We start from the raw sequence: 27,239 nt of genomic DNA on the forward strand, positions 1-27,239 counted from the left end.
TATATATATAAACATTAAAATAACCACTCGACTGCACCTCTGTGAGTCACAATGTAATATGAAAACACACTCAATGCTGCGGTCTTGAGGTATCTTTTTATTGTCTTTACAACACCTCAGGCTGTGTAAAATGACTGTTGGTTTTTTCAGAACACATCACCGGCTTAATTCCCCTGTGAATTGCTGCAAAGTATCCACTTGGAATCTGAAGTTATATAACATACACACTATAAAGGACACAAGATTTTCTTGACAGCGACAGTGTTTTAATCCAGAGGCTGTTTCTAATTTAGACACAGAACTTCCAACAGAATTCCCCTGGACTATGTCGTAGATCACGCCGTAGCTGGATCGAGACATTTCTCCAACATTCTTGTGATTTTATTTGGATTGAGACAAGAGTAGAGTCTGGACGGACTGACTCTCTTCCTCTTACACACACTTTGACCAATGTCCATTAGGGCTGAACGATATTGAAGAAAAATGTGATATCCAGTAACTTTTTAAATACGATATACGGTACGATAATATATATATAAATAAAAATAAAAATAAAAATGACATAACCAACATACATGTTACATGTTTTTTTGAGGAAAAGAAAGCATTCTGCTATCTGAGTCACCCTGAAACTTTGACTTTTCATAACTTTTTGAAGTATTAAAATCATTCAGTTATCACAAGCCCTTGCGATATGTATATCGCGATATTTACCTTTGAGATATTTCAATAATTTCAATATATCGTGCAGCCCTAATGTCCTTCTTCGTAAGTGCAGGGAGGTGTGTGTATGTATATATATGTGTATATATGTATATATACACATACATATGCGTGAAAGTGTTAGACACTGGAGATGGAGACACTTCAGTAGGTGATGTTTAGGTGCTGATAGTTGGTAATGTGATCTACTATGACACAATCTTATCGTCAGTAATAGGGATGGTGGATTGGATTTTGTTCTTGTGTTTGGAATTGTGTCTAATTTCTACACTGTTCTCAAAATCATTAATATGCTAATACATAATTACTTTAAGTCATTCTGAAAATAAGGATTGATATTTGCTTGCCCGTTCCATTTATTATATTTTTCTTACAATGTATTCATACATATGGGAATTGTTTTATGCCATGATAATGATGTTGAGAAAGAATCAAACACAATGTGATGTGCAGTTATAGGAAAATAATCAGTGATCAGATGACGGGATAAGGCCTGAGGCACAGTAGAGTTATTGTTGCCACCCCAAAGTTGATTATTTTCCAAACACAGTACATCTCACGTGTTTTATTCCTCTTATACCACAGCTATTTTTTTTTTTTTCAGTGATTATGATCTTAGTTCCTGTTATCACTTACAGCAGCTATACACAGTCATTCCCTCACTTTCTCTTGACATAAGAACACAGTGCAGCTTGTTACCTAGAAACCACGTCCTCTATCTATGTCAACTTCTCCTCTGACACTGGAGACTCCTTCCTTAAATGTTAAATAAATATCACCTTACAGATGATCAACAATTATACTTTGTTAAATAACACATTTTTTAAAATTTATTTAATTTAACATTTTATTATTATACTTGGATTGTGTGGAGTGTCTGCCTGTTTAAGTTATTACTGTAGAAACAATAACAGACTCAACATCTTCTGACCAATCAGAATCAAGAATTCAGCAGCGTTGTGGTTTAAAAAAAGGTAAGACATTATCTCGTATGCACTAGGGCACTTTCAATTGCATTTGAAGGCTGTTATAGCCAGAAAGCTGAGGGAACATGATCTGGTAGACTTGAGCTAAGCAACAACAAGCTTGGATGTGTATTTTTTTTATTATTTCAAATTTGTAACTATTAAAAAAAAAATCTGAATAGGAATTGAAGAGTCAAATTCATTCTGATAGCTCTGGTATGCGGTGAGCTATTATATGGAAAGCTTTGCACTTGTTAACACCTGTTGCTTAAACTGGCTCATGCAGTGATGCTGTGTGTGTGTGTGTGTGTGTGTGTGTGTGGGGACCAACAGCTGTGAGCTGACTGTCAGTTCTCAGAATGTCAAAAGCCTCATAAATCCCCTGTGACACCGAAAAGGCGACGATGGGTTCAGCAAAGTGGGAAACACGCGGATTAACGGAATTTGCCTATTAACACCCAAACACGAGCGAGTATCACATGTTTGCTATTCTCAATCAAGTTTACTATCAAATCACTGATTAGTAGGATACAAGATTAACATTCACCGCGAACAAAGGTTTGACAGTGTGCTGCACTGCTCTATGTAAGTGCAGAAGTGTGGGAAATCGTCTGCTTCTCACTTCTTTAAAATCAATGAAAGGATGACTGAATCTACCACCATTTTGTGTTATTATAATATTCTCGTATCACAAAATTTGTTTCTGCATTATTTGTGTTATAGTAGCAGTTGCTTTAATAATGTACTGCAATTTTAGGACATCACATTAAAAAACACAAAATGATGGCAGAGTAATAATCGATGCACTGAGATGAAAGTTCACAGCTGAGGCTGATTCAGAATATAAAATTTAGAATATAAAATCTTTTACCCAAGTTGTTTTAAATGGCATAAATGATCATAATTTTGCTCTGATTTATGCGAAATTTAAAAAAAAGAAACCATGTCCATCTTTAAACAACAAAGTGCTGTCATATTGCTAATCTTGTGTATATTTCTAACTAAACAAAACCTTTAATTTTATAGATTATTTGGTGTCATATTTGTACTGAGCTGTAATTGGCTGCAATTCACACTTACGGGGCTTTTTTAATCTGTTCTTGTGGTCAGTCTAGCTGAACTCCCACAGTCCCACAGCTTCAGTCTTCCAGAGAATTTCTCTGGCTCTGTGCACTGAACACCGAGTCATCAGTAACCGTCAAAATACCGTACAGTCAAAATAGTTGGTGTCTTTACTCATTCCACTCGATCCCAGAATGTGTGATTATTTTCAGAGAAGTGTATTTGATGGACAAACAGGCGGCGGTGTCATGGTCATTGTACTAGTGTCTCTATGTTTATGATAGTCAAATTTTTAATATATATTTTTTCATTTATAATAGTTAAAAAATAAATGTTATGACTGGCTATTAATTTTTTTTTGTCTGTAGAAGGTTCAGCGCCCAGCGAAAGAAAATAAAAGTTACTTTCTACTGATTTCGATGCTGTAACTATAGTGCGTGCTTCTGAATCCTGCCACCTACTGCACTGCACACATCTGTGTTATTAGCGTGCAGATGATTGTTTTTGAACGAGGAACACACAAGATTGTGTGTTGAAGATGATGAAACACTGACGAAACCGAGTAAAGTAAAGTGCAGTGCAAAGCCGTCACGTAACTCTCTTGCTAGCACAACGCCATGCTAGCACAATACATCACCTCGCATCACCTCAACATATCAGGAGAAAACAGACGCTAGCCAGACTCGGATAACGCTTTTACACGCGATGTGAGGACTGAGCATTGCCGAAACGTTTGCTGCTTTTTGTCAAGGTTGCAAACACAATGTGTGTGGGACCGGGCAGCACACTGGAGCTTCCACTGGCCCTGTCTAATAAATTTATCATTCATGTCCAGCCCTGAGTGGGATAACTGTACATGCAAGTATCACAAGATAAGGTTGTTATTATTAACTAATTTACTTAAACACTTAGTCAAACAGTGTGCGCTTGTGAAAAGATAAAAATCACCTCTACATGCATGTGTGTACCAGTCAGGATCTTAGGCACAACATTAGCCTCTGTAAAGTAACCGCTTTTGAATTTCTAAATCTAGTACTGAGCTCTGATATTAGTGTCGATAATCAGAAATGAAAATATTGGATAACACTAACTATAGCTGTTTCCGAGCTGTCATCAGTCACTAGGTGTACAGTTAATACAGCAGTGAGGGCGACTTTTAACGAGTGTGAACTGGTGAACTCGGATGAATTAGGGTTTCTGTTAGAGAGAGCGTTATGTTCATGAAAGGTACACGATATTTAATGTGTAGAAAATAGATTATTTAACACTGAAAAGGAAGAAATTGTAAAAAAAAAAAAAAATCCCATTTTTTCCCCTCACAATTTTGAAATATTAAAGATTTCATAAACATTTTCATATAAAATCACCATCTTCCAGAGTTCATATCTGTTATGAGCACATAATGAAACAGAAAAATGTACTGTGTAAAGCGCAAATATAATATAAAAAAAAAAAATTTTGCAGTCAAGGCTGTTTATATGTAAACATTTCCAGTTCCAGAAAAAAGTTAAAGGATTGGATCAAATTCATTCTTTTTTTTTTCTTTTCCCCTCTCTGATATCTGATCCACCTTTTTTTTCTTTTCTTCTCCTCATTCATTACCCGTCCTGGGTATCTGATCAGCTCCATCTCTAATATCATCATATTGCCCAGCCCTTTTTTCTATCAGGAAGGTCCTTCGACACATTAGTAACATTTGTTGTGTCAGAAAACTTTTGAATAGTTAAAGATCCACCATTTAAAAGATTCTTTAGGAAATCATAAAATTAATTCACCTCTTTTTTTAATGCATCACTGCAGTCATTTCTGGCTTGTTTGATCAGTGTGAGAAGTCTACATGTGTGGCGGCCTGGGAAAACCCTTCACATGGTGCAGTTTTGACATTTTCTCTAATATAGAGTTCTGAAAACTCCAGACTTTTCTGAACTGAAATGTTTCTCTTCTGCATGTGTCTCAGCCACAAGTAAGTGACACTTCACTATCTTAAGTGTGACTTTTACTGTGTGAGGCAGTCACGCTTAGCCACGAAGATTTTAGACATCTTCACACACACACACACACACACACACACACACTGTTTTTACCACCATGTTGCTTAAACTGGGTCCTAACACAAGCCTCTGCAAGGATAAAACGTAAAGAACAACATTCCCGCTTTGCTTCTGTGAAATATATTTGAAGTCTTTTTCATCTTGTCTTTTTTTTTTTTTTTTTTTTTTCCCCCTCAGATACAGAGTCTTCTGTTTGGCTTTCCCAGACCGCTACATATACGATGAACGTGAATTCCGTTGGTCTGTTTCTTGTATTTATTAAATAAAACTCTTCCAACCCTCCCATCACACTAGCAAACGGCAAAGCATCAGGCGAACATTCGCTTTCAATGTGCATAAGCGATACAGAGTGACAGCGTGACATGTGAGTTGAGATTTTCTTGACTTTATGCAAATGAGGTATGATCGAGCGATTTGGCTTGAATGATTCATCGGACCAATCATGTGGTACGAAATTTCCATTTCAACACTCACAACTTTAGTTCTTACCTGCAATTAGTCCCCATGTACAGATTGACTTTTCGTTTTATTCTGTCGTATACAGTGTCTCGTTAAATGTGTATAAAGATGTTACAAAGTAAAATAAAGCTTGGAACGAAGTTGCAGAGATCGGTGGTGTCACTGTGTGTAGCTAGCACAGTCAGCTAATGCTGCGAACTCTGTTTTGCTAATAGCTGTAAATGTAAATCACACAACTTTTGTTTTTCACACTGGATTATTTAATTTTGGTTTAACTAGGTAGAAGGAGATGTGTATATATAGATGTAGGTATATGTGGGTGAGTGCGTGTAGCTAGTACAGTTAGCTTTCTTTCACCATGGGTGAGACCTGAATTCAGTAAAACTTGTGTAGTTAATCTCATGACCAGTTTGTAAGCTGCTTATACACTGAAAAAATAATTCATGCCTCAACGTATTTAAAATTCAGGGAAGAATGTCCTCTCAAGTAAAATAGGCAGCTTTTACATGTCGATATAATGTACATGCTACTGCAATAAATAAAAAAATTAACTTAATTTATTAAGTTTGTAAATGCAACATGCGTTGTTTTTTTTTTTTTTTTTAACCTATTTACTTTTTGTCGAACTTAAATATTTTACTTAAGTGGAAATTCTCCTCTAATTTTTTCCAGTGCACGGGAATTGAATTTCTTTGTGAACAATCGTTCCTGTTTTGAATTGTTTCGCAGTGCTGACAGCGTTGTTCGTTGTAACTTCATTGTGCAGCTTTCTTGATTTTTACGCTATATTGTAGCTATAGTTACTGAAAGCGTAGTCATTGGTACGTTGTTAATCCTGGGTGTGACCTTGTTTTGTTTGTTTTCTCAGATGATTAGCCTGACAGTGGTGCTGAAGGTATTTACAAATGCGTGCACACCGCCTTAAAGCTAGTCAGAGAGCATATAGCCGTGATCACTGTTCACTTTGACAGTTTGACTGATTTGAATAGAAAGAACGTGCTGTGTTTGGGTGTAGTTATTCTTGTTTTGGCAACTTTCAGTGAATGCGCGTTGTCAGTATGCCTGTATCTCATGTAGCAACGTTACACCCCACATGGCTAGCTAGCGCACGGGCTCTTATCATCAGACACATCCTCACCGAAGTGATAAATGACCTCTGACACTCCCAGGGGTGGGTGTCTTTCACTTTGCCTGTTTAATACACACACACATACAAACACACACACACACACACACACACACACACAAAGGGTTTTTTTTTTTCTTTTCTAATGTAAAGGCAAAACTGGTTTTGGAGTGGTGTGTGTGTGTTTCCTAAGGGGAAAAATGTCCAAAAGCGCTTCAGAGGCTATGATTGCTTAAGGCGAGTGTTTCCTGGCTCGCTCTTCTTAACCACAAAGCATTTTCACGAATCTATTGAAACAATAGTGAGAAGCTTGTCAGTCTTTCTCGAAAGGTGACGGTCTTGTGAGCAGAGAAACATTCTTGGTGTTGAAATCCTTCAACATTCCTGTTATGGTAGCCATTCTAAGAATGGCATGGTGCTGTCTGTTCTTTTTTTTTTTTTCTACTCTTCCTTTCAAAAAGCAGCTGATTAGTTGTCATCTGTACAGTAACAAGAGAGAGGAGGGGTTGTCAGTGTTGGGCCTAATGCTTTAAACAACGCTGCAAATACCACTGGGGCCCCTTTCATTGTAATGACGGCTGTGTTCAGTCCATGTTTTGTGCAAACCATTAAAAGCCCTGCATTGAGTTGTCCGAGGTTAATGTTTGACTGGCGTGGAGGTTTGACCTTGTGCTGCAGGTGCATGAACGGCACTTTTTTTTTTTTTTATCTGCCAGCAGCCACGTGTTGATAATCGACCGCGCCACATGGCTTTGGTGTGGAGGGAGTATGCAGAGTTCAGTGTCAGCACACTGACCGTGGAAGTGTGGGTGTATTTTTTTGGGTAATGGATATGTCTAGGGCATGTGAACAGTCACCTATATTCATCTGAATATTTGTTCGGGGGCACTGCTTTAGACTGACTTGCGAATTTCCAATCATGTCTGTCAGTTGGGCAATTTGTAAGTGAAAGGTTAAACTTTGGCCTTGCATCTGTACGTGCCATTTAGCGAGATGTTTAGGAATGTTGGGTTCATATTCCAGGATGAGTACAAGTGAGAACAGCTATATAACATGCTAATAGGCTAATTTCAACACCAGGACCCTGACCAGGCAGTTACTAAGGAGGAATCAATGAATGCTGTAAATGCATCGTTTAATTTCACGTTAACATTTGTGGTCTTTCGTTATCCTGTGAGCTTCATATCTGACTGATAAGCTGCATGAAATTAAATTCTTTATAAAAATTAAAACAAAAAATGATTGTTGTTTGTATCTGTGTTCATATCTGTTTAGAGCATTCTGTATCTGTTCATTCTACATAATGTATTTGTACTCGGTCACATCCCTAGTCTAAATCATATCACAGGCTCTGTTTAGTGGAAATACAGGCTTCAGGAATTATCTATCGCAAACTATCCCATGGAATTATTATTATTATTTTTTTTGTGAATCAGATTTGGACCCAGTGACAAAAGTTTCTGAAGAACATAAGAAATCTAAAATCTGATCTTTTTTAATGTGTTATAAAAGCAATTTCAGGTTCGTAATGGCTGCAGTGTGTGGAAATGTACTGAAAATTCAAGTGAAGATGTATCAAGCTATGTAAAATGGCACCGTGTTTCTATATGAATTTAAAATTTTCACTCATTATATGCTACATTGACTTAACATGAAAATTCATATTCAGAGATGTAATTTGCATTTGCAATCTCTTATACTGTAGTACTGACATTTCCTTTAAATAAAGCTTTTCATAAAGCATCCAAGTCTAAATGAAAATGCTGAGGAAAATGAAGTACATGGATGTTTTTAATGTGATTATACAGTAATGGTCTAAAAATTATTTAGCTTAAAAGCATTTGCACTTTCTAATAATGCAGTTAGATGTTTATTAATAAGGTTACCAAATTAGAAAGATGGCTAAATTCTGATCTGTAAAAGGAAAGCACAGTGCTGCCTCACTTTGCTGTGATGTATTCTCTCAACTTCACTCATCGTCTGGCAAAAATGCATTCCGGGATGATTGCATTTACCCCCCTACGCCCTTCCACCTGTCAGGGTGGGGCTACAGCATGCTAAAGCCTGATTTATGCTCCAATCTGAACAGGATTCTGACACTTTCAGAGTGTGGGAAAGACACGTTAAACCTTTGATGGGTCACCAGTGCACCACAAGGCACCTCACACATTCACACTTAGGGGTACTTTATCATAGCGAACACACCTATCGCCATGTTTTTGGGATGTGAGTGGAAGCCGGAATCCCCTGGATGGGAACACCCCCTGGATGGGAACACCCCCTGGATGGGAACACCCCCTGGATGGGAACACCCCCTGGATGGAAACTCACATGGAACCAGTGAACCTCAACACAGAAAGTAACTGAAGTTCAGGACTGAATGTGTGGACCTGTGAGGTTGCAGGTGCCACTTCATAGTGAGCAGTTAATTTATACTGGATTAAATTCTGTAGTAAAGAATAAACCACTTCGGGACATGCTGCTATAGGAAAATTATCAATGCCGGGGGTGTGTGATACCGTTACCACCCCAAAGTAGATTATTTTCCTATAACAGAACGTCCCGGAGTGTTTCATACTACAGGAATTTGTCAACAATGATAATTTTTCACTATTCTTAAATGAATAACTTTATAGCCATTCGTAGTTACAGTATTGGAACAACTGCAAAACAACTTGCGTTATAACCGCTAGAAAACATTTTCTTTCTCTGATGCAGTTTGTCATGTTCCCAAAAAAAAGAGAAAGTGCAAATCCTGAAGACTTTACCATGATGGAAAACCTGCTGCCTATTACAAAGCACTGACACTGGAGACTCCTTCCAAGCAGAAAACTTTTCCAAATTGATGATTGTACCTTTTTTTTTTTTTTTTTTTTTAAAATAACAACACATTTTTTAAATCTGTTTTTTATTAGTCCTCGATTTTGTGGATCATACACCATACAAGGCCCTGTGAAACAATAACATGTTAACATGAGCACACTAATATAAACGTATCATTTAAATCCCAGCCAGAACTACAGTCAGAGCTGCTGTTATCGAAAAATTAATCCAAATTTCTGACCGATCAGAATCGAGAATTCAGCTGTGCTGTGGGCATATTAATATGACAATACATAAATGCGGAGCTGCCAGTAGCTTCAGTGTATAATGATATGTACATACTGTATATACATAAACAGTAACACCTGAGCTAAAATTTAATCTCAAAGTATTGGTTTGACCTGGAAATTGCACCTGCTGTTCAGTTTATTGCTATCTTACGTAGACTCTAATTACGTATTGAGATATTTTCAGGGCTAGTTATTGCATTGTCAGTGGTCCACTGTTCTATAAACTAAAACTAATGAAACAATCAGTGGTGTCTGAGAATGAACGCTTTCCAGAACGCTTTCTTGTCAACCCGAATTGATGTCCAGTTTGAATATAGCCAGGTAGGTTGCTCTTAAAAATATTAAAAAGAAGGATCTGTACTAGGTTGTTAATCATTATCACAATATTGGCCAATCCTGATATTGCACAAGGCTGCCATATACAAAGTAACACTCCAACAAACCACGTTTTTATTTTGTTCTGTGCCGTTCAGGCCTAAAGTTTGTTGTGGATGTTTTGATAAATCGTGGCGTTCTTTTTGGTCAAATTACCAAATCAAATTGCCGATCTTTAAGCGTGACACCAGTTTGTAATATATTAAAAGGGATATCCCCAGCTTGCTGTGCAGCAATATAATCCCAGTATGCTATTTTTGTTATAGTCCTACTAGATGGATAGGGTCTTGAAAGTGAAGTTTGTCTAACAAAACCACATGACGACCACATGATTTCGTGCACCGTGACACTTATACCCGGGCAAAAATGCAAAACCTTTCTAGATCTGCCACTGTACTAATGTCCTACGTAATGAGCCAACCTGGCCAGCAGTAGTGCTTTAGCCTTTCACTCAAGTCCCAGAAACTGATCTTTAATCAGGACATCGAGGAATCAACATCCGGAATTAATATTTTAAACAATCTTATTGGAAGATGTCTTTCTGAATTTGTATCACACAGAAGCAAAAGCCTGTGAAATCATGAATAATTTGATTCTAGCCTAGGTTTCAGACCAACCAGTCCCAGAAGTTTCAGAGCCCGAGTTCACAGACTTGTGTGTAAGAATCAGAACTATAGACTTGTGTGTAAGAATCAGTTTCGTCCGGCATAATAGTCATATCCATAATGACATTTAAAACCAGACATGAACCAGATCCTGATTTAGCACTCCTGACAGATCCTCCATGAACAAATGCCTTTGTCCTGACGTTAAACTACTCAGGTCTTGTCAAGTCTTGTTTAAAGTCTCTGAAACAAAGTGTTTCTACTGTTCTAATTTACTCTCATGTACCGTAATGAATGAGGTGTGAAAAAGCTCACATGTAATTTGATTAACAGCATTTGACAGGCTTTGAATACTCATTGGTTTTTCCAAATGAGTTTCCAAATACTCGCTCTCAAAACCACCCTTAAAAATGTATATTCACATTTTATAACTAACCATAATATTTAAGTATGTCCCTTACTGCAGTTCAATATACAATCAGTAATCAGAAATGATATTAATACTATATAGCACAATGTGAACTTTTAACCACATTTTCAAATTATGTTGCTCATTCATGTTTATTCATGATCTTCCTGGACAGTTAGGTTGAAAAATAATTGGAAAAATGTCAGATTCCCACTGTACCCTTTCTGTTCTTGGTTGACGAGACTGGAACCCAGTGTGGTCTTCTGCTGTGTGGTCTTCTGCTGTACCCCATCCACCTCATGGGTCAGGTGTGTGGTGCGTGCTGAGATGTTTTTCTGCTCACCACGGCTGTAAAGAGTGGTTGTCTGAATGATTACTGTAGCCAGCTTAACTGGCACCAACAGCCATAACGTGGTCAAAGTCACTAAGATCACATCCCCCCTTGTTTGTGAAAAATAACTGAAGCTCTTGACCTGTATCTCTATGATTTTATGTGTTGTGCTCCTGTCACATGATTGGCTGTTTGTATAATTGCATGAGCGTGCAGGCGTACAGGAGGATAGTGATTAAAATAAAAATAAACAAAAGTCTGTTTTCTTTTAGGGAATTTAACAATTAATAATTATAGTTGTTGGTGTTCACCTTGTGGGTCTGAATTGAGTCCCCAACGTGAAAGGTTTGTGCTTTTCCATCTGGCTTGTCAGCGGCTTTTATTTAAACCAGTAATACATTTAATATGATATTTTATGCTACATATTTTGTATTAGATTGACTATGAGTCGATGTACCACATGATTTCGTCCAGAGAATTGTCTTTTCTGAGGTTATCTGCGTTTCAGTGAATCGCAAATGGCTTGCTTTCTGAACATATAGTGCACTACACAGGGTGGGGAAACCATTATTTTTGACTGCCTACGAGGTGCGTTTATATAGCATTATATAACTAATACCAACCTAATGAGTGACTACTTGAGTATTCAAATTATTCAAGTCAGTCCTATATTTAATTTTATTATTTTCATGATAGTTTTCAGGTCTATGATCATATCTGATCATATTTTTTCCCTTCAAAGTAGCACCTGGTTTTGCTTGTTAACATATTTGGCACCTGTTTTCTTCTTGATTAGTGCCTCTTTCCAAGAATTCCTAAACTGCTTTAGATCTGAAATCTGATCATCTTGTTTTTGTTGTATTTGCACATACTGCCATGGGTCTCTCTCTTCTTTGAAAACAATGAAAAACAAACATGGTCACCTCTTGTCCTGTTTGTTTTTTGTCCACAGAATCCCAGAACTCTGCCAAAGTGGTACGTGCTAACAAGCCCAGATCCAGGAAGTCCAGTAAGGTGAGTGATGCTGGAACAATGCTGAGAATCTTGCAGCCATTTGTTATTGCATGTATGCCTAACTTTGGTAAAGGACATTATTTGGTTTTGTGTTTTCACTCTACAGGTGTTTAAATGAGATGTGATGGTGTGTTTTAGTAATAGCAGAGTTACTGGACTGGTTTGAGATGATCAGAGCTGATGTTACATGGTCTTGAAGCCATAGTTAGTTAGCAAGTAGCAGAGCTTTGGCCAAGATTAAGGGGCTCAAGTCCTTCAGTGCAGCCATGGTGAAGCACCAGATCACACCCATAACCAGTACCGTCAATCAAACTCTAGTTCCCACCCCCAATGCAGTTCTTGCCTTCAAAACCACTGTCACCAGTTAAAATGTAGTTCCCACCCCAATGCAGTTCTTGCCTTCAAAACCACTGTCACCAGTTAAACTGTAGTTCCCACGCCCAATGCAGTTCCTGCTCCCAAAAGCACTGTCACCAATTTCCACTTCCAGTGCAGCTCCTGCCCCAAGACCCCCATCACCAATCAAACTGTAGTACCTGCCCCCAAAACCACAGTCACCAATCAAAGTATAATTCCCACCAATACAGTTTATGCTCCCAAAACCTATCACCAATTTAAGTGTAGTTTCTGCCTCCCTGCTGCCAAATTGTAGTTCCCACCCAGTGCAGTTCCTGTCTCCAAAACCACTGTCACCAGCTGAGCTGTAGTTCCCACCCCAGTGCAGTTCCTGTCTCCAAAACCACTGTCACCAGCCAAACCATAGTTCCTGCCACATCATCACTGTCCCCAATCAAATCATAATATCCACCCAATCAGGACTAAGCTCTTTTGTCATCAAAGTCCCCTCCAAGTATGTGGACAGCATTAGTAGCACCTGGCTCTTAAAACAACAGCCGCCTTGCTCATGCAAGATCATTATTAAGGAGTATGTCATCATGGTGCACCAGTGGCATCAGTGAACTTGTAATAGTTATGCATTGCACTAAGCCAGGTGACGCAATGATACAAATTTTAAATGAAGACTGTGGCTCTATTTGTGGAAGGAATTTGTTACTTTTTGTGCTTTGTCACCTGGTACTGAAGTTAAATCCAAGTAAAATAATTGTTTTTTTTATTTTAGATTATACTTTCATCATCCCACAATATCTGTATTGTCATGAGCAATCCTTACTGTCAGTTGTGATTACTCTATTGTCCGTGCCTAATCCTGTTTAGTTAAATCCACCTCCTCATCTCTTATCCATCAGCACATGAGTCTATGGCAGTGGAGTAGCATGTTCAGGCAGTACTGCTGGGTGAAAATGGAGGCTAATTGTAGTGGTTAAAGAAATATATACAGTATGCAGACTGAATGGAATGTTAACCAGATCTTAATCTAAACAGTGTTTAGGTCGTGTAATCACTTGCTGCTTTTTCACTGGCGTGTTTTTTTTTTTTTTTTCTCCCCCCACCTCGTGCTGTGACTGGCGATGTGTTTAATGTTGAGTTGTCTCTGCATGAGGCTTGTCGTGGTGTACTCTGTGTTGTGTTCTCTTGTAATGTGTGGTATGATGGACTGGGGGAGGTGGGTCTGCTATTGTGGTTATGGTACCTGGGCTGGAGTCAGCAGCAGCCAATCACATTACAGTTCACTTCGTGTTTGTGTGTAGGTGTGTTTGGGTCCACTGGCTTCTGTGTGGGTGGTTTTTCTTTTCTACTTTTTTTTTTTTTTTTTTTAAAGTGTCAACATTAGAGTTTACTGGTTTCCCTGGGATTGGAACTATTTGAAAACTGTGGAGAAAAAAAAAATAGGCAAATGTTTGAACCCTAATATCAATGTCGGAAAATTTTCGTGTAAATTGCTGTAGATGGCCTAAAGTAAGAGGCAGCCTTATTCTGAGTGTGTTTGAAACATGAGTATTTTGAGGTTAATCCAGTAAAATAATTTGAATTCCACACACTCACTTCATAGTGATGTTTTTTCTTATGGCACTCATGTTTTTACATTTCATTATAGCATAGTAGCTACGTCCAAATGAAAACAGCAAAATCAAGATGGACAGTTTGGGGGGGAAATATTGTTCTGTGTAGTCACTAGCGAGTTGACCAGGGTTATTGTAGCTATTATTAAAACAAAACTATGTAAACGTAGTCACCTCTTATCCATTTAAGAAAAAAAAAATTGGTGTTCATTTCAGGTTGTCTTTAATGCTTTCAGCTACGTAGCTGCAAAGAAATACTTACCCTACTTCACTGGGATATTACCATGGCATAGAATTCTGGGAAATCTCCTTTGTCTAGCAGTTCTTGAAAAAAAGCATGAATTACCTTTTACCTGAGGAAGAAATGCTGATTCTTTAGACTGTGTCTGGAATGAAAAAAAATGCTGTTCGCAATGACATGTGGACAGACACGGCTTATCCAGCTCCTGCCTGTTAGTGCAAAGAGAGATGAAAATTTGTGCTGCTGAAAGGTCATGCAGGAGGAAAAAGCAGTGGAAATCATAAATCTGCCAAACACCCAAATCTAAAAATGCGGTCAAGTACATCCTTTAAGTGCCTACTTGTTATACTGTTACTGTAGAGGATTGTGTGAGTGTGTAGTAGTCAAGGTCTGAATTATGATCCCTCCTTTTTAAGGGTCCAAGCATTTAAGGTTGAAACATCTTGTTTTTGTTCAGATTCTTCTTTTTTCATTTAGTACTGCTTCTTTCTCCTTTATCTTTAATATCTTCTCCTTGTTCTCCTTCTCCTGATTTCCTTTTCTGTCTCTTCTCCCTCTCTTTCTCCTACCATCTTCCATGCTCTGTCTTTTTTGTCACTAAAGCAAAGACCATAAGGTGTAGAAACCAAAATGTGGCAGAAAGGTGCAGAATCTCATCTACTCATCTTCTTGGAGAACTGAGTAAATTCCAGTCATTTTAATGGTGACACTATAGCACACTCTTTTAGTCTCTGTTCACCAGGTTCATTGCCTTTTGCCAGATGAAAGCCTTAAGGACTGTACATTTGTGCCATATTGAATTTTAAGCTAATATGCATAGTATGCAAACCTTAATTTTGCCTGATCCTCACAAATTTGTTTGGAAAATACTAAGAAGAGTGGTGACTTGTATGTTGATTTCTTAGCAGGATAAATCTCACAGGTCTGTCAGTACTTCTGAAGTGGAACTTGATAAGTTATTAAGTCTCGTAAAGTCAAGTACAGTACATGATCTTGATCTTCACCAAATTGGGGTTTGTTTATCAAAAGTGGGCTGCAAGTGGGAAGTGGGATTTAACGTTCATTTCATGAACCACTTGACATGCTTCCCTTTAGATGATTATACCAAAATTTGTCACATTGATGGGCCATTCCATAATAAAATTGGCCTGTTGGTGACACTAGATATACAGAGTCCAAAGTTTACATTCCTGCTTGTTTTTTTTTTTTCCCCCAGACTTGTTTGGTTTAGCATGATTCTTGCCTCACATCAATCCTTGGATTATGCCCTGTTCAACCATATAATGGTCCAGGACAAATGAACACTCACAGATCTATCACTCTGATGCTATAAGGGCTTTTTTATAATTAATGCTTGGACCCCAGTGATCGCTAGATGCAGCTGTATTTTTTTTCTTTCTTTACATCAGTTTGAGACATTTTATGTCCTATATTCATATTGAACCAAAAATGCACAGTAATGAAATTGCTACTTTTCACAAATTAAAACGTTCTTTATTGATGTTTTCAGTGTTGTGATTTTTTTCCTTCTTTTTTCTCCCTTTTTTTTCTGTTCCTGTGGCTCTTCCCCCTTACCCAGTCGAGTGATTTCAGTGACATCACCAACTGGCCTACTCCTGGAGAAATAGCCAGTAAGGAGGTGAGAAAAAATATTTTGCATGTATAATTGAACAGAGGACATCGTAACACACTCGGAGGAAAGCGCTGTCTGCCCCCTTCCACATACATGAACTCACAGAAGCCTACGATTGGCTAGAGTCGCTGTGATTGATGGGGGAGAGAGAGAACGCCGTTCCTCCCACCCACAGAGCATGGCACTTCTGCTCCTGTGAACGTGTTATTCATTTTCAGCCTTGTTTTGCAGAATGACAGATTGGCACATTACACACTTTCATTCCACTTAATTGAGACTTAACAGTGTGTCAGGAACAGCTGTGACTATATCACATTCTTCCTCAATTAATACAAGAGCTGTTACTGCATAGAGAACTGTAGTGGTTTTTAACAGTGTAGGACTGCTTGAAGCTGTGTTTCACACTTAGGCTTTATTAAGTGCTCAGTTGAGACTGTTTGATTGATGTTAAAAGACACATTCATGGACTATTAAGAAAGTCCTTTTCTTAATTCACAGATTAGTGTCTGAACGCGAAGTGGTTTTGCTGCGGAATCCTACTGGCTCTGACATGTTCAAATAACAGTGACACATTTTATTTATATAGTGCTTTTCTCTCAGAAGATGCTTACAGTGGGTAATATCCACATATGTACAGTGCCCTCCAGAAATTTCCTTAAACTGAGCAAAAATTCATTTATGAAATGTTACTTCAGTTACTGTTAACATATTGTGACGCCTTCCTTGTAGAGAATAACAGCACTGAGTCACTTCCTGTAATGTCTATTAAGTTTGGAGAAACTTGTAGAGAAGTCTTTATTTGTCACATACACTTAACAGCACATCTTTTCTTCGCGTATCCCAGCTCGTTAGGAAGCTGGGGTCAGACCGCAGAGTCAGCCATGATACGAGCCATGAGCCCTAAAGCAGGGGAGGGTTAAGGGCCTTGCTCAAAGGCCCAACAGTGGCAGTTTGGCAGTGCTGGGGCTTGAACTTCCAAACTTCTGATCAGTAACTCAGAGCCTCAACTGTTGACCCAACACTGTCCTTCGTCCACTCGTCTATACATGTGCATTTGTGCATGTGGATGTCCTTCTTCACGCCAGACCACAGGTTTTCAGTAGGGTTCAAATCCAGAGGCTGAGATGGTCATTGCAAAATATTGATTTCGAGTTTCCTTAACCATTTCTTAGTTGACTTGGAAGCACGTGTGGCATATCATGTGGCTGAAAGCTTTATGGCCAAGTCTCAACCTCCTGGCAGAGGCAGCCAGAACCACGAGCCACTATCAGTGATCTACCACTAATATTTTACAGTGGTGTATCGGGTGCTTTTACTTGTATGCAGTCCGCTTTGTGTTTCCAAACATGCTGATAGTGTTCATGTGATATCTGACCACAATACACAATGCCAATTGTAGTTCTAATAACACTTAGTGAAGTTCAGGCTCTGAACTTCTGATTTTGTGAGTTGCTTCCTGGTTGGGCTTTAATAATTGATTATACATCAGTTATTATCAAAAAAAGGACATCCAGCAATTGTGTAAAAAGTAATTAATATTTTTTAAGCTAATATATAAATTTGCTAGCCAGGTGATTTACCTGTAGCCCTTCTCTATGTTATCATCATTCGCCAATTAACAGTGGCATTGGATTTCAATTCTTACAATACAATGCCACTGTTAATTGGCGAATGATGATAACGTCTCAAGTTATAGCCCCATTACATAACTGCTTATGTATTTTTATATCCATTACCTGATTTGTGCTGTCTCTTTAATTTTTGGTGAAAGTTCTTTAGTAATGGATATCAAATGGATTTTTACATGTGTGCAAATTCACATTTATACCCCGGGGTAACAGGACATGGTTAAAGGCAATAACGGAGTTCCTGGGAACTGAGAGCAAATGCAGAATGACAATTTGTTTGCATTTCTTTAAAATATTCCTTACGGGTGTCAGTCATTGGCACATAGTGTGTATTATGGCACATTTAAAAGAAAATACTATTATTTAAAAAGGAAATTAAACTTAAAACTTTGTTCAGCCATCACCAAATAAGTAATTAATTTCTTTGTCTTGTGTTTATCTTTTATTCAGTTTTTTGTTGGCACCTTTGAGCAGGTCCCAGAAAGCATACAATGAAAGGAACTTTTGGTACTAGACTAGTGGCCAATAGAAAAAAAACTGGTGTCAAAACTTTCACTAAATTGTGCAGTGGAAGATTATTTCTGCTTTGAGTTCTGACTGTAGTGACATGATTAACTTTATTGATTGGTAATTGTTTCCATCCATCACTCTATTCCTCCAGCAGCAGCAGAACGCACTGAATGCACAGGGTCAGAAAGTCCCAGCTGGGCGGAGAGACAGAAGGAGGGAGCGCGGAGGAGAGAAGAGAGAGAAGGAGAGCGGTAGCGATGGGAGCGACAGTAAAGAGAACAGGGAGGCACAGCAGGAGACTCATCTATCCACCGAGCTGGAGAAGGAGGCGGGCAAAGACACTCAGAGTAGCGTCCCCCGCAGGAGAGGTGAGACTCGCACCTACACTCACGTCCCCATGCAGTGATGTGATGTCTGTGAGTGCCGGAAGGGGTAGACACAAAAATCATCACATTTCCATAGTCAGTGCAGAGTTATTAAGCATGTAAGTTGTTCTAATATATCTAGTATCGTCATAACGTATTATACGACAATCTCTGTGAGTTCTTGATTCTGATTGGTCAGAAGATGTTGATTGATTTTCTTTATACTGCAACGCGGTTGAATTCTCAAATCTGATTGGTCAGAAGGCAACATCCGTCTTTTCAAAGCCAAGCCACCTCCATGCGAGTGAGGATGACCCACGTCTAGCAATTCATTCTAACGACGTAGATTGCGAGGCTGGTGGTTTTCAAAAAACACATGTGACTGTTGATAAGTTTTTAATGACTGAAAATGACTGAAATTGCCTAATTGCCGTGGTATAAGCAGAATGGAACACTTCAGGACGTGCTGTTATTAGAAAATAATAAACCTCAGGGTGATAGTAACTCCGCACCTCATCACACCACCACATCGTTGGGCCACATGTCTTCTTCAACAGCACACAGCAACAGCTTGTTGTGTTTAATGATGCTAGTCAAACATTTTTGAACAATCTGTATTAATATTTTTGGTTAAAATACAAATATTGGCCTTTTTTTTTTTTTTTTTTTTTTTTAATTAAATGCTCTACATTTAGACCATGTATGTAATTAAGGAATAGGGGTAAGAGAATTGAGAAGTGTGTGTGGATTTCTGTTTTATTGAAAACAGACTAGAGTAGAAATTGAAAAGGCAGAGATCTTGATTACACTAATTAGGCACTTGTAGTAATACAGCAATTACAGTAAATTTCTGATGCTAGCACTGACGTTGTGTCTTTTATCAATAGGCTTTATTCTTTAAAGCGCTCATTTAGGGTTTCATTAGGATAATGGCAAAAATAAGCCTTGGGTGGAACACTTTTTTTTTTTTTTTTTTTTCCTATTGACGTTCTTTAGCTTTCTTTGGAGCTAATAATCAGCATTAGCAGTTAGTATGAGTCACTAATAGCTATATAACAAAAACTCCAGTTGAGAAACTTTTCACTGGTAGTGTTGATGTTTAGAACAGTAATTATTATCAAAAAAAAAAAAACATATTTCTAATTTTTAATTCTTATCTTAAAACTTGTTTTAAAATTGTAATGATTATTTTAATATCACAGTGAAATGTTTGTACTTTTTCTCAGACTGAAATTTAAATTTTTCTTTTCTCCTTTTTTTTTTTTTTTTTTTTTTTTTTTATTATTTACAATTTAATTTTTTGTATATTTAAATTTTACTGTAGAAATTTTTTAAATTATATCAGTATTTTAATTAGTTACACTTAATCGGCTCAGAGCATTATACAGTATCTGTTGTGAATATAATTTCATGTTCTGTATTTGTTGTACTTGCTGTATTGCTGTAACTCTACATTATGTAAACGTTTAGACACTGACTCCACTTCAGTTTGATTTCTCTGTGTAGCTTTAATGATTCTGTGTTTATTCAAGAAACTTTAGCATGCAGTAAACAGGCATAAAGTGCATGTGCAAGGTTAATGTTATTTTGGGAGTCTGAAAAGAGTTTGCTGGGTTTAGTGGTTTGGAGGCCTATTTTGCACCTCATTTAATTTATTACCCTTGATTAAATTTTCAGCGCAGGGCTATTATACAAAAAATTATTGTTTTTCTGCGTGATACTTTTAACCGGGGCATTTTTATGCAATCGTATTTTAATATAACTAGGGGAAAAAACACTCGCATCTTATTTTAATGTTCATTTTGTGAGGTAACTGATCCAAACAAACACCACAAGAAAAACATCAACGTGTTTAAATTAGCCGCAGTAAATCCATAAGACATTCGTAATTGTTGACACTGACTTTAGTATTTTTATGGACTTTTTATTTGATTCATGGGTTTTTTCATTCTTGATCTGGACATGACTCAATGTCAGGGGGTTTATCTTCTGTTCTGGATTTAAAAATAAGGCTTTGTTTTATTCTCATCATGAATAATGACAGTGTCACTGAATTTGATTCCCGACTTTAGTGTTTTGCATAACTGTGCTTGGGAAGATACTCGGTCACTTGGGAGCTGTTCTTTCTTACACACACTGAGGAGTGAGAATACTTTACAAATTACATAACTCACTACAGCTATGATGAGAACAAGAGCACGAGGACTTGAAACCGTATTTGTACTGAGGTATGAACACCTCACACACACACACACACACACACACACACACACACACAGAGTTTAAATTTCTCCTAGCCCTGCGTTTAACTCTCAATTCTGAAAGCTCCTGTTTATTTCGGCATTGATCTATCAAGGGTGAAGACATGGAGAGCTTCTGTCTCTATATTTGAGGCTGTGCTGGCGGGCAGAGGGGGATGTGACGGGTATCGTGTTGCATCAATCTGTGTAGCAGAGTTTTAGGGTTAGGTCATGCTGTTGAGTAAGTCGGCTATGCTGCTGCGGCCAAAATGTACACTTACCCTACCAGAGAATGTTTTTAGCTTTCACGTTCTTAGCTTGCTTTCTTCAATCTTCTCTCAAAAATCAAAAATAATTTTTTTTAGGTCTGAATGGAAGGGTTTGTTAGTGAACGGTGGTCTTTGCTTTACAGTTTGTGTGTGCTTTATTTCAGCTCTTCTTTCTGTGTGTGCGTTTGCTGTTTTTGCAGGCTTCAGGAGGGATTTCAGTGATGAGACATCAAGCGTTCGCAGCGAGGGTAGCAGTGTCCGCGGCGGCCTCCGGGGACGGGGCAAAAGTCGTGGCAGGGGCAGAGGTCGCGGCCGAGGTAACCACATGGCCAGTGTGGCAAAGACTAACTACTGAGTCCTTACTATACTACAACTTCAATTGTTTGGGAGTTTAATAGGAATTGCAAGTTCTACACAAGCAGTTAAGTATATTATTTTAGGCTTCCTAAAATTCTGTTAGAAATGTGGACTACTATACAAGTGCCAAGAACTGGGTACTGAAAATTGGTTTCTAAAAGACAATGACTTTATCATGTCATGCTCTCGAACATTGGTCCTTTTGAAAAACAGAAAGCATAAATCATTAATTTGCAACTCTAATAATTTTTTTGCTTGTATAACTTCATGTAAAAAAGATTTTTTTCTCATCGGAAAAAAAATGTTCCTCCAACAAACGTCTGTTAATCTGATTGGTTCTTTGCAAAGACATAGTGCGCGGAGAGATAAGCACACAAACATGTGGCAGAAAAAAGGTCCAAAGTCTTGTGTGTACTTCTTAGAACGAAAAGAAGCACGATAAAAGTCATTTTACTAAGTCATTTAATGAATTTATAATCTGTGCAAAAAACACAAAAATCCTCTTTTCACACACCTGTGTGAAAGCGCAAATGACACATCACAAAAGACAAAAAAAAAAAAAAGATTAAAATTAGCCCTGGTTCTGAAAGATATATGCTCATGTAGCACCACGATTTGCAGAAAAGTAACATTTTACTCACCTGAAATTTACCGTAAACTAGTGAAATATTTAAAGGGTTTAGGCATGTGTGAAAAAAACATTTATCGCTGTACATGTTGTTTATTGCTAAGAAATGGCTAATCATTTAAATCTGCATCCCCCAGGACGTTTTGACTACTCCCACAGTTATCGGGAATCCTACGCTGATGGTTCCAACGTGCCTCCGGAGTTCGGGACCAACATGATGTATTTCTATGATGACGGGAACCGGGTACAGATGTACACCATCGAGGAGAGTCTGCTCAAGGAGTACATCAAGCGCCAGATGTAAGTTTACCTGCTGCTGTCCTTATATAACTGTCATTTCACTTCTGCAGTGCCCTGGTATTACATTTAAAATCAGAAGGGTACACAGCACGTACGCTGCGCATACACTGCACGTACACTGCACGTACACAGCACAAGAAGTGAACATACACTGATGCACACATACTCTTTTAACTGTAGTGGTGTGTTAAAAAATAGCCTCCAGTAGGTGGAGCTCTGATTGCATCAGGGAGAGGAAAGGCAGCGCATGGCTAGGGTCAGGTGTGTGTGTTTTTTGTGTGTGTGTGTGTGTGTGTGTGTGTGTGTGTGTGCGTGAGTCCGTCCTATATTTAGCATTTCTGCCTAAGGTGGAATTGTAAATGATCTGGGGATGAAACCCAGAGCCTGTGTGTGTGTGTGCGCACATGTGTGCATGTGTGTGCGTGTGAAACATGTACTTTTATGAATCAGAGTGCGGGAGTAAGAGACAGGAAATGTGTGCATAAACGTGTGTGTGTGTGTGTGTGTGTGTGTGTGTGTGTGTGTGTGTGTGTGTGTGTAAGCAATACAGTGTTAGGTAATATAGTAAATGGGCTGAAAATGGGAGTCAAAGACTTTTCCCAGTTTATACACTCCTGTGTGCATTTGTGCGTCATTATGTGAGATTCTGTGCATGTGTTTCTGCTTAACTGTGTGTGTGTGTGTGTGTGTGTGTGTGTGTGTGTGTGTGTGTGTGTGTGTGTGTGTGTGTGTTCTGTAATGTTATTGAGTAAGCTCAGTCATGCTTGCTGCACTGTCTACTGAAGCCCCACAGGGAGCGTGCACACACACACACACACACACACACACACACACACACACACACACACACAAAAAACACACAGGTCTGGAATCAGTTCTCTCTGTCAGTTACATAATTGTGGTTTAAAGGGCTGGTCCAGGATCAGTGGGGAGTGAAGCTGTGGTCAGAGCTGCTCCTGAACTGTGGCCAAGTTCAAGTATGAGACGAGGGGGAGAGGGACAGCCATGCAAGAAAACTGGAAGAGAGGGACAAACGACAAAAAAATTGCATGAAAAAAGCAAGAGGACGTGACTCTCGCAGACAGAAGGCATAAGCCCTCCTGTTTTCTGAGATCTCATACTATTTTAAGTACAGTACATTTTAAGTACAGTACATTTAAAGTACAGTACATTTAAAGTCACCCAAAAGTTGATTTGAAGGCCAGATTTTTATTACCATGCAATAAATTGCTTGATGTTATGCACTGAATAATTGGACAACAGGCAAAAGTGCTGAAGTAACAGGATTAGATTGAATTATAAACAGATTGTTGAGTGATGTTTGCATATGTAATATGTAAATGTAATATTACAAATGATAAAAGTAACTGTAGTTTATTTATATTTGAGTAAATAAATAATGCATATTTCAAAACAGGTCGCAGAAGTAGTTCAAAGGAAATATTTTATAAAATAGAGAAAATTAGCTGTACAGTTTGTGTTTGTGCAGTAACACACATGAAATAGGGTGGGTGTCGATGTAATCCAGTATATATATCTGTCTGTCTGTCTATCCATCCATCCATCCATCTACCTACATATCTACCTATTTGTTTATTTCGTGCCATAGTAGGTATTCCACAGGGTGTCTCTCTATCTATCTGTCTATCTATCTAAACTATGTAATTACAAAAATATATATATATATATATATATATATATATATATATATTAATAAATGTTTCTTTTTTAGTGTCATTAATTTATTTGCTAATTGCACTATGATTGGGTCTTGTATTTCTTGGGGGAAAATCACTTCAGTGACCATCTTCACACTTTGATTAGTCTGCAACCTTAAATTAAATCCCTCATTTTTAAAGTTTAATTAGTAAGAACACACTTTTAAAAAAAAAAAAAAAAAAAGTTTAGGGTGGCTTTAAAGACTGAAACGGAATAGCATGAGGGAACTGGTCCATGAACTTTTAGAGCATTTTTTGCAGACACTGTGCTCTACATAGCTCTGCTATGTATTTACTCTGAAGTAAATCAACCTCTTAGGGTCCGTGGGTGTGTGACTTGCCTGCTAAAGTTAGCTGAGTAAATGTATTGGAATGTTGGGTGGAGATAGTGAAGTTTGTCCCAAAAAGCTGCCCGTCCTGTCTCACGTATTACTTTCTCATCTTTTCTTCTGCTGAGCACGCAGGGAGTAGCATTAGAAACTGTTGCAGCCTGTGAAGTGAAATAACCATTTCTGCTGTAGTCTCCATTAGAAATGGTTGATTAGGAAAATATGAGGCAGAGGTACAGAATGTCAACTTTTATTGGAGGCTATTTCAGGTTTTGTTCGGTCCTGACTAATTTTTAATGAGATGTACACGTGGCGAGACACCTGCAGTGACAGTGCCAGCACTTTGACCAGTCTGTGGCCTTGAATTAATCTTCCTGAATCATAAACAGAATTCTTTATAGAATTCAGGGAGATTTTAAACAAAGTTACATTCACTACGTTTTAGGAACAGATTTTTTTAGCCACAATTTGAATAATATGGATAAATAAATGTAACAGCTTCTCCAGTAGTATTTTATTTTTTTTTTCCTCAATGCTGACCTCATTGCAACAGTGTTTACAACTTCATTCTAATCCCTGTTAGTCAGCCTCAGAGGCTCCAACCACAGGCCAAAGTCTGATATCTCTTGTGCACCTTTCTGGCCACAAGCTTCAGAATCTTGAAATTTGCAATCTGATTGGGTCTCTGCACTTCTCTCTATCCTCTCTATGCACACTAACAAACGTTTATAGAAACTCGTTTTCAGAATTTATTAAAGAGGCTGTGTGTGTGTGTGTCTGTGTGTTAGTCACATGACTAAATCCTCTGTACTGTACAGTTGATATTGTTTCTCTGTGGAGTGCCAGGTATCCAGTTCTTAACAGAGGTATCAGTCAGGCAGGTTGGAGCCTGAGAATAATAAACTCTGTAGTCTAGTCTAGTAACCTTTTTGACTGGGTGTGAAGTGGGCAAGTTTTTACAGGGCTTACAAATCAAATGGTATAATGTTGACAAGCACTGGCACCTCAGCTGTCTTTACAGTAGGTGCCAAAGATCTGGGTTTGCCCAGATTCTTCAAGAATCCATTATTTACACATGAGATGTATAGCTGTTGGAAAAACCTGTGCACTTGCTCAGATACATGATTGGACTGGACACATACAGTGCCTTGCATAAATATTCACCCCCTTGAACCTGATGTAATGATGAAAACGTAGGTAAAAGTGCGAGTGATATGTATTATTTTTGATTAGTTGTATGTATTTGCCTAATAATGCATTTTAGTAGATATTTATTCATGTACTTGAACAAATATGACCCAATAATAATAATATCAAGAGCGCAAAAAAGCAAAAAGAAGTTTATAGTAGTCTTGTGTCTCATTATAAACTCTCATTATAAACTTTGCATTGCACTGTGCATTATCCAGTATTATCTGGGATTTGTTTATTTTATTTATTCAGTTTATTTGCAAATGAATTAACACTTTGCTTAATTTGTTCGTTTTTGTAGCGAGTACTACTTCAGCCTGCACAACCTGGAACGGGATTTCTTCTTGAGGAGAAAGATGGACGCCAAGGGCTTCCTGCCCATCTCTCTCATCGCCGGCTTTCGCCGCATCCAAGCCCTCACCACCGACATCAGTCTCATTATGGAGGTAACCTTTGACCCTAGCCTTTGAAATCCAAATCTCTGTCCTCTGAAAAAATAAAGACCACTGTCACTTACAACAGCTTTCAGTAAGAATTGTTAAGATGTACAAAAACAGAGTTGGAAAAGTATGATGTCATCCAGGAGAGGCTGGTTGACATTCACTCAGAATTAAAAAAAAAAAAAAAAAAAAAAAAAAGGATACTCATGTCTCAGTGAAGAAGGCTTATGAGATATTAAGATATACTAATTGGCTAATTAAGAGAGCATCAGGTTCTATCGATGGTGGCAACTCAAAAGTCCTGCTGTTTTGACCTGAGTGTGAGCCGCCTTCTGCTTCATTTATCACCTACAAGATGAAAGAGTTGATTTATAACTTTATAATTGTGTGTGTGTGTTTTCAGGCAGTGAAAAGCAGTGACGTTGTGGAGCTGGTCGATGAGCGGATTCGGAGAAAGGATGATCCGGAGCACTGGCCGATCCCTGGACCGCCCGCCAACTCCTCACACACAGACTTCAGCCAGCTGATTCACTGTCCTGAGTTTATCCCGGGACAGACTTTCACCTCTCTCACTGCAGGTACTGAACTCTGCCACTGCTCCTCTGGTGGTACTAGTAGGGCTGATATTTATATTCCTATATTCATACAACTACTAAGCATCACAGCAGAATTCTGTAATAATTAGCATATTTATATAATGCTGCTATATTCTACCAGTCTGTAATGATTATATGATTTTGATTATGATCTAATAATCAATATGCTTTAATAATAATCAGTATGCCTGATCAGTGCTGTACTAATCAGTTCATCGGCTGTATAATGCTTTGGTAATTATTAAATTATTCAAATACAACTAGTCGTCAGTATACCATATGCGGCAGCAAACATTTTTAATCCAGTATGAATGTCTATAGTGTTTTTATTAATAATGGATTTTTGAAACAAATTGCTGAAACAGATTACTTTCTAAATAGTATCATGCACATGGCTTCCTCGGTAACAGCAGTTCTCACAGTAACGTAATAACTAAGCCTGATAATAGACACGTTATTACTGTTATTTAGTTTGATGTGTAACTCTGACATGAGCCTCCAGGCTTTGATGTCTCACTCACGCTTTCTGTATTAATTTCAGCAAATTACATGCTCAGTATATAAAAAAAAAACACAGTGTTCAGATTTAGCTGCTCTTAC

The 27,239-nt window shown here is 38.1% G+C and overlaps 1 protein-coding gene across 4 annotated transcripts in view; it reads left to right on the top strand.

Annotated features, from left to right (window-relative positions):
* The window catches only part of larp1b (La ribonucleoprotein 1B), a 49,119-nt gene that overhangs the window by 8,455 nt on the left and 13,425 nt on the right, over window positions 1–27,239 (top strand). For 2 of the 4 annotated variants that reach the window (XM_026944172.3, XM_026944174.3), the window contains exons 2-8: window positions 12,172–12,233; window positions 16,015–16,074; window positions 18,358–18,574; window positions 21,281–21,397; window positions 22,203–22,365; window positions 25,905–26,049; window positions 26,447–26,621. In XM_026944172.3, coding sequence (XP_026799973.3) covers window positions 12,172–12,233; window positions 16,015–16,074; window positions 18,358–18,574; window positions 21,281–21,397; window positions 22,203–22,365; window positions 25,905–26,049; window positions 26,447–26,621 — 939 coding nt within the window. Of the gene's footprint in view, window positions 1–12,171; window positions 12,234–16,014; window positions 16,075–18,357; window positions 18,575–21,280; window positions 21,502–22,202; window positions 22,366–25,904; window positions 26,050–26,446; window positions 26,622–27,239 lie in introns of those variants that run through there. The other 2 variants (XM_026944173.3, XM_053237472.1) reach the window with 2 other exon arrangements.

The sequence above is a fragment of the Pangasianodon hypophthalmus genome, chromosome 10 (assembly GCF_027358585.1).
Source record: "Pangasianodon hypophthalmus isolate fPanHyp1 chromosome 10, fPanHyp1.pri, whole genome shotgun sequence".
Lineage (NCBI taxonomy): Eukaryota > Metazoa > Chordata > Actinopteri > Siluriformes > Pangasiidae > Pangasianodon > Pangasianodon hypophthalmus.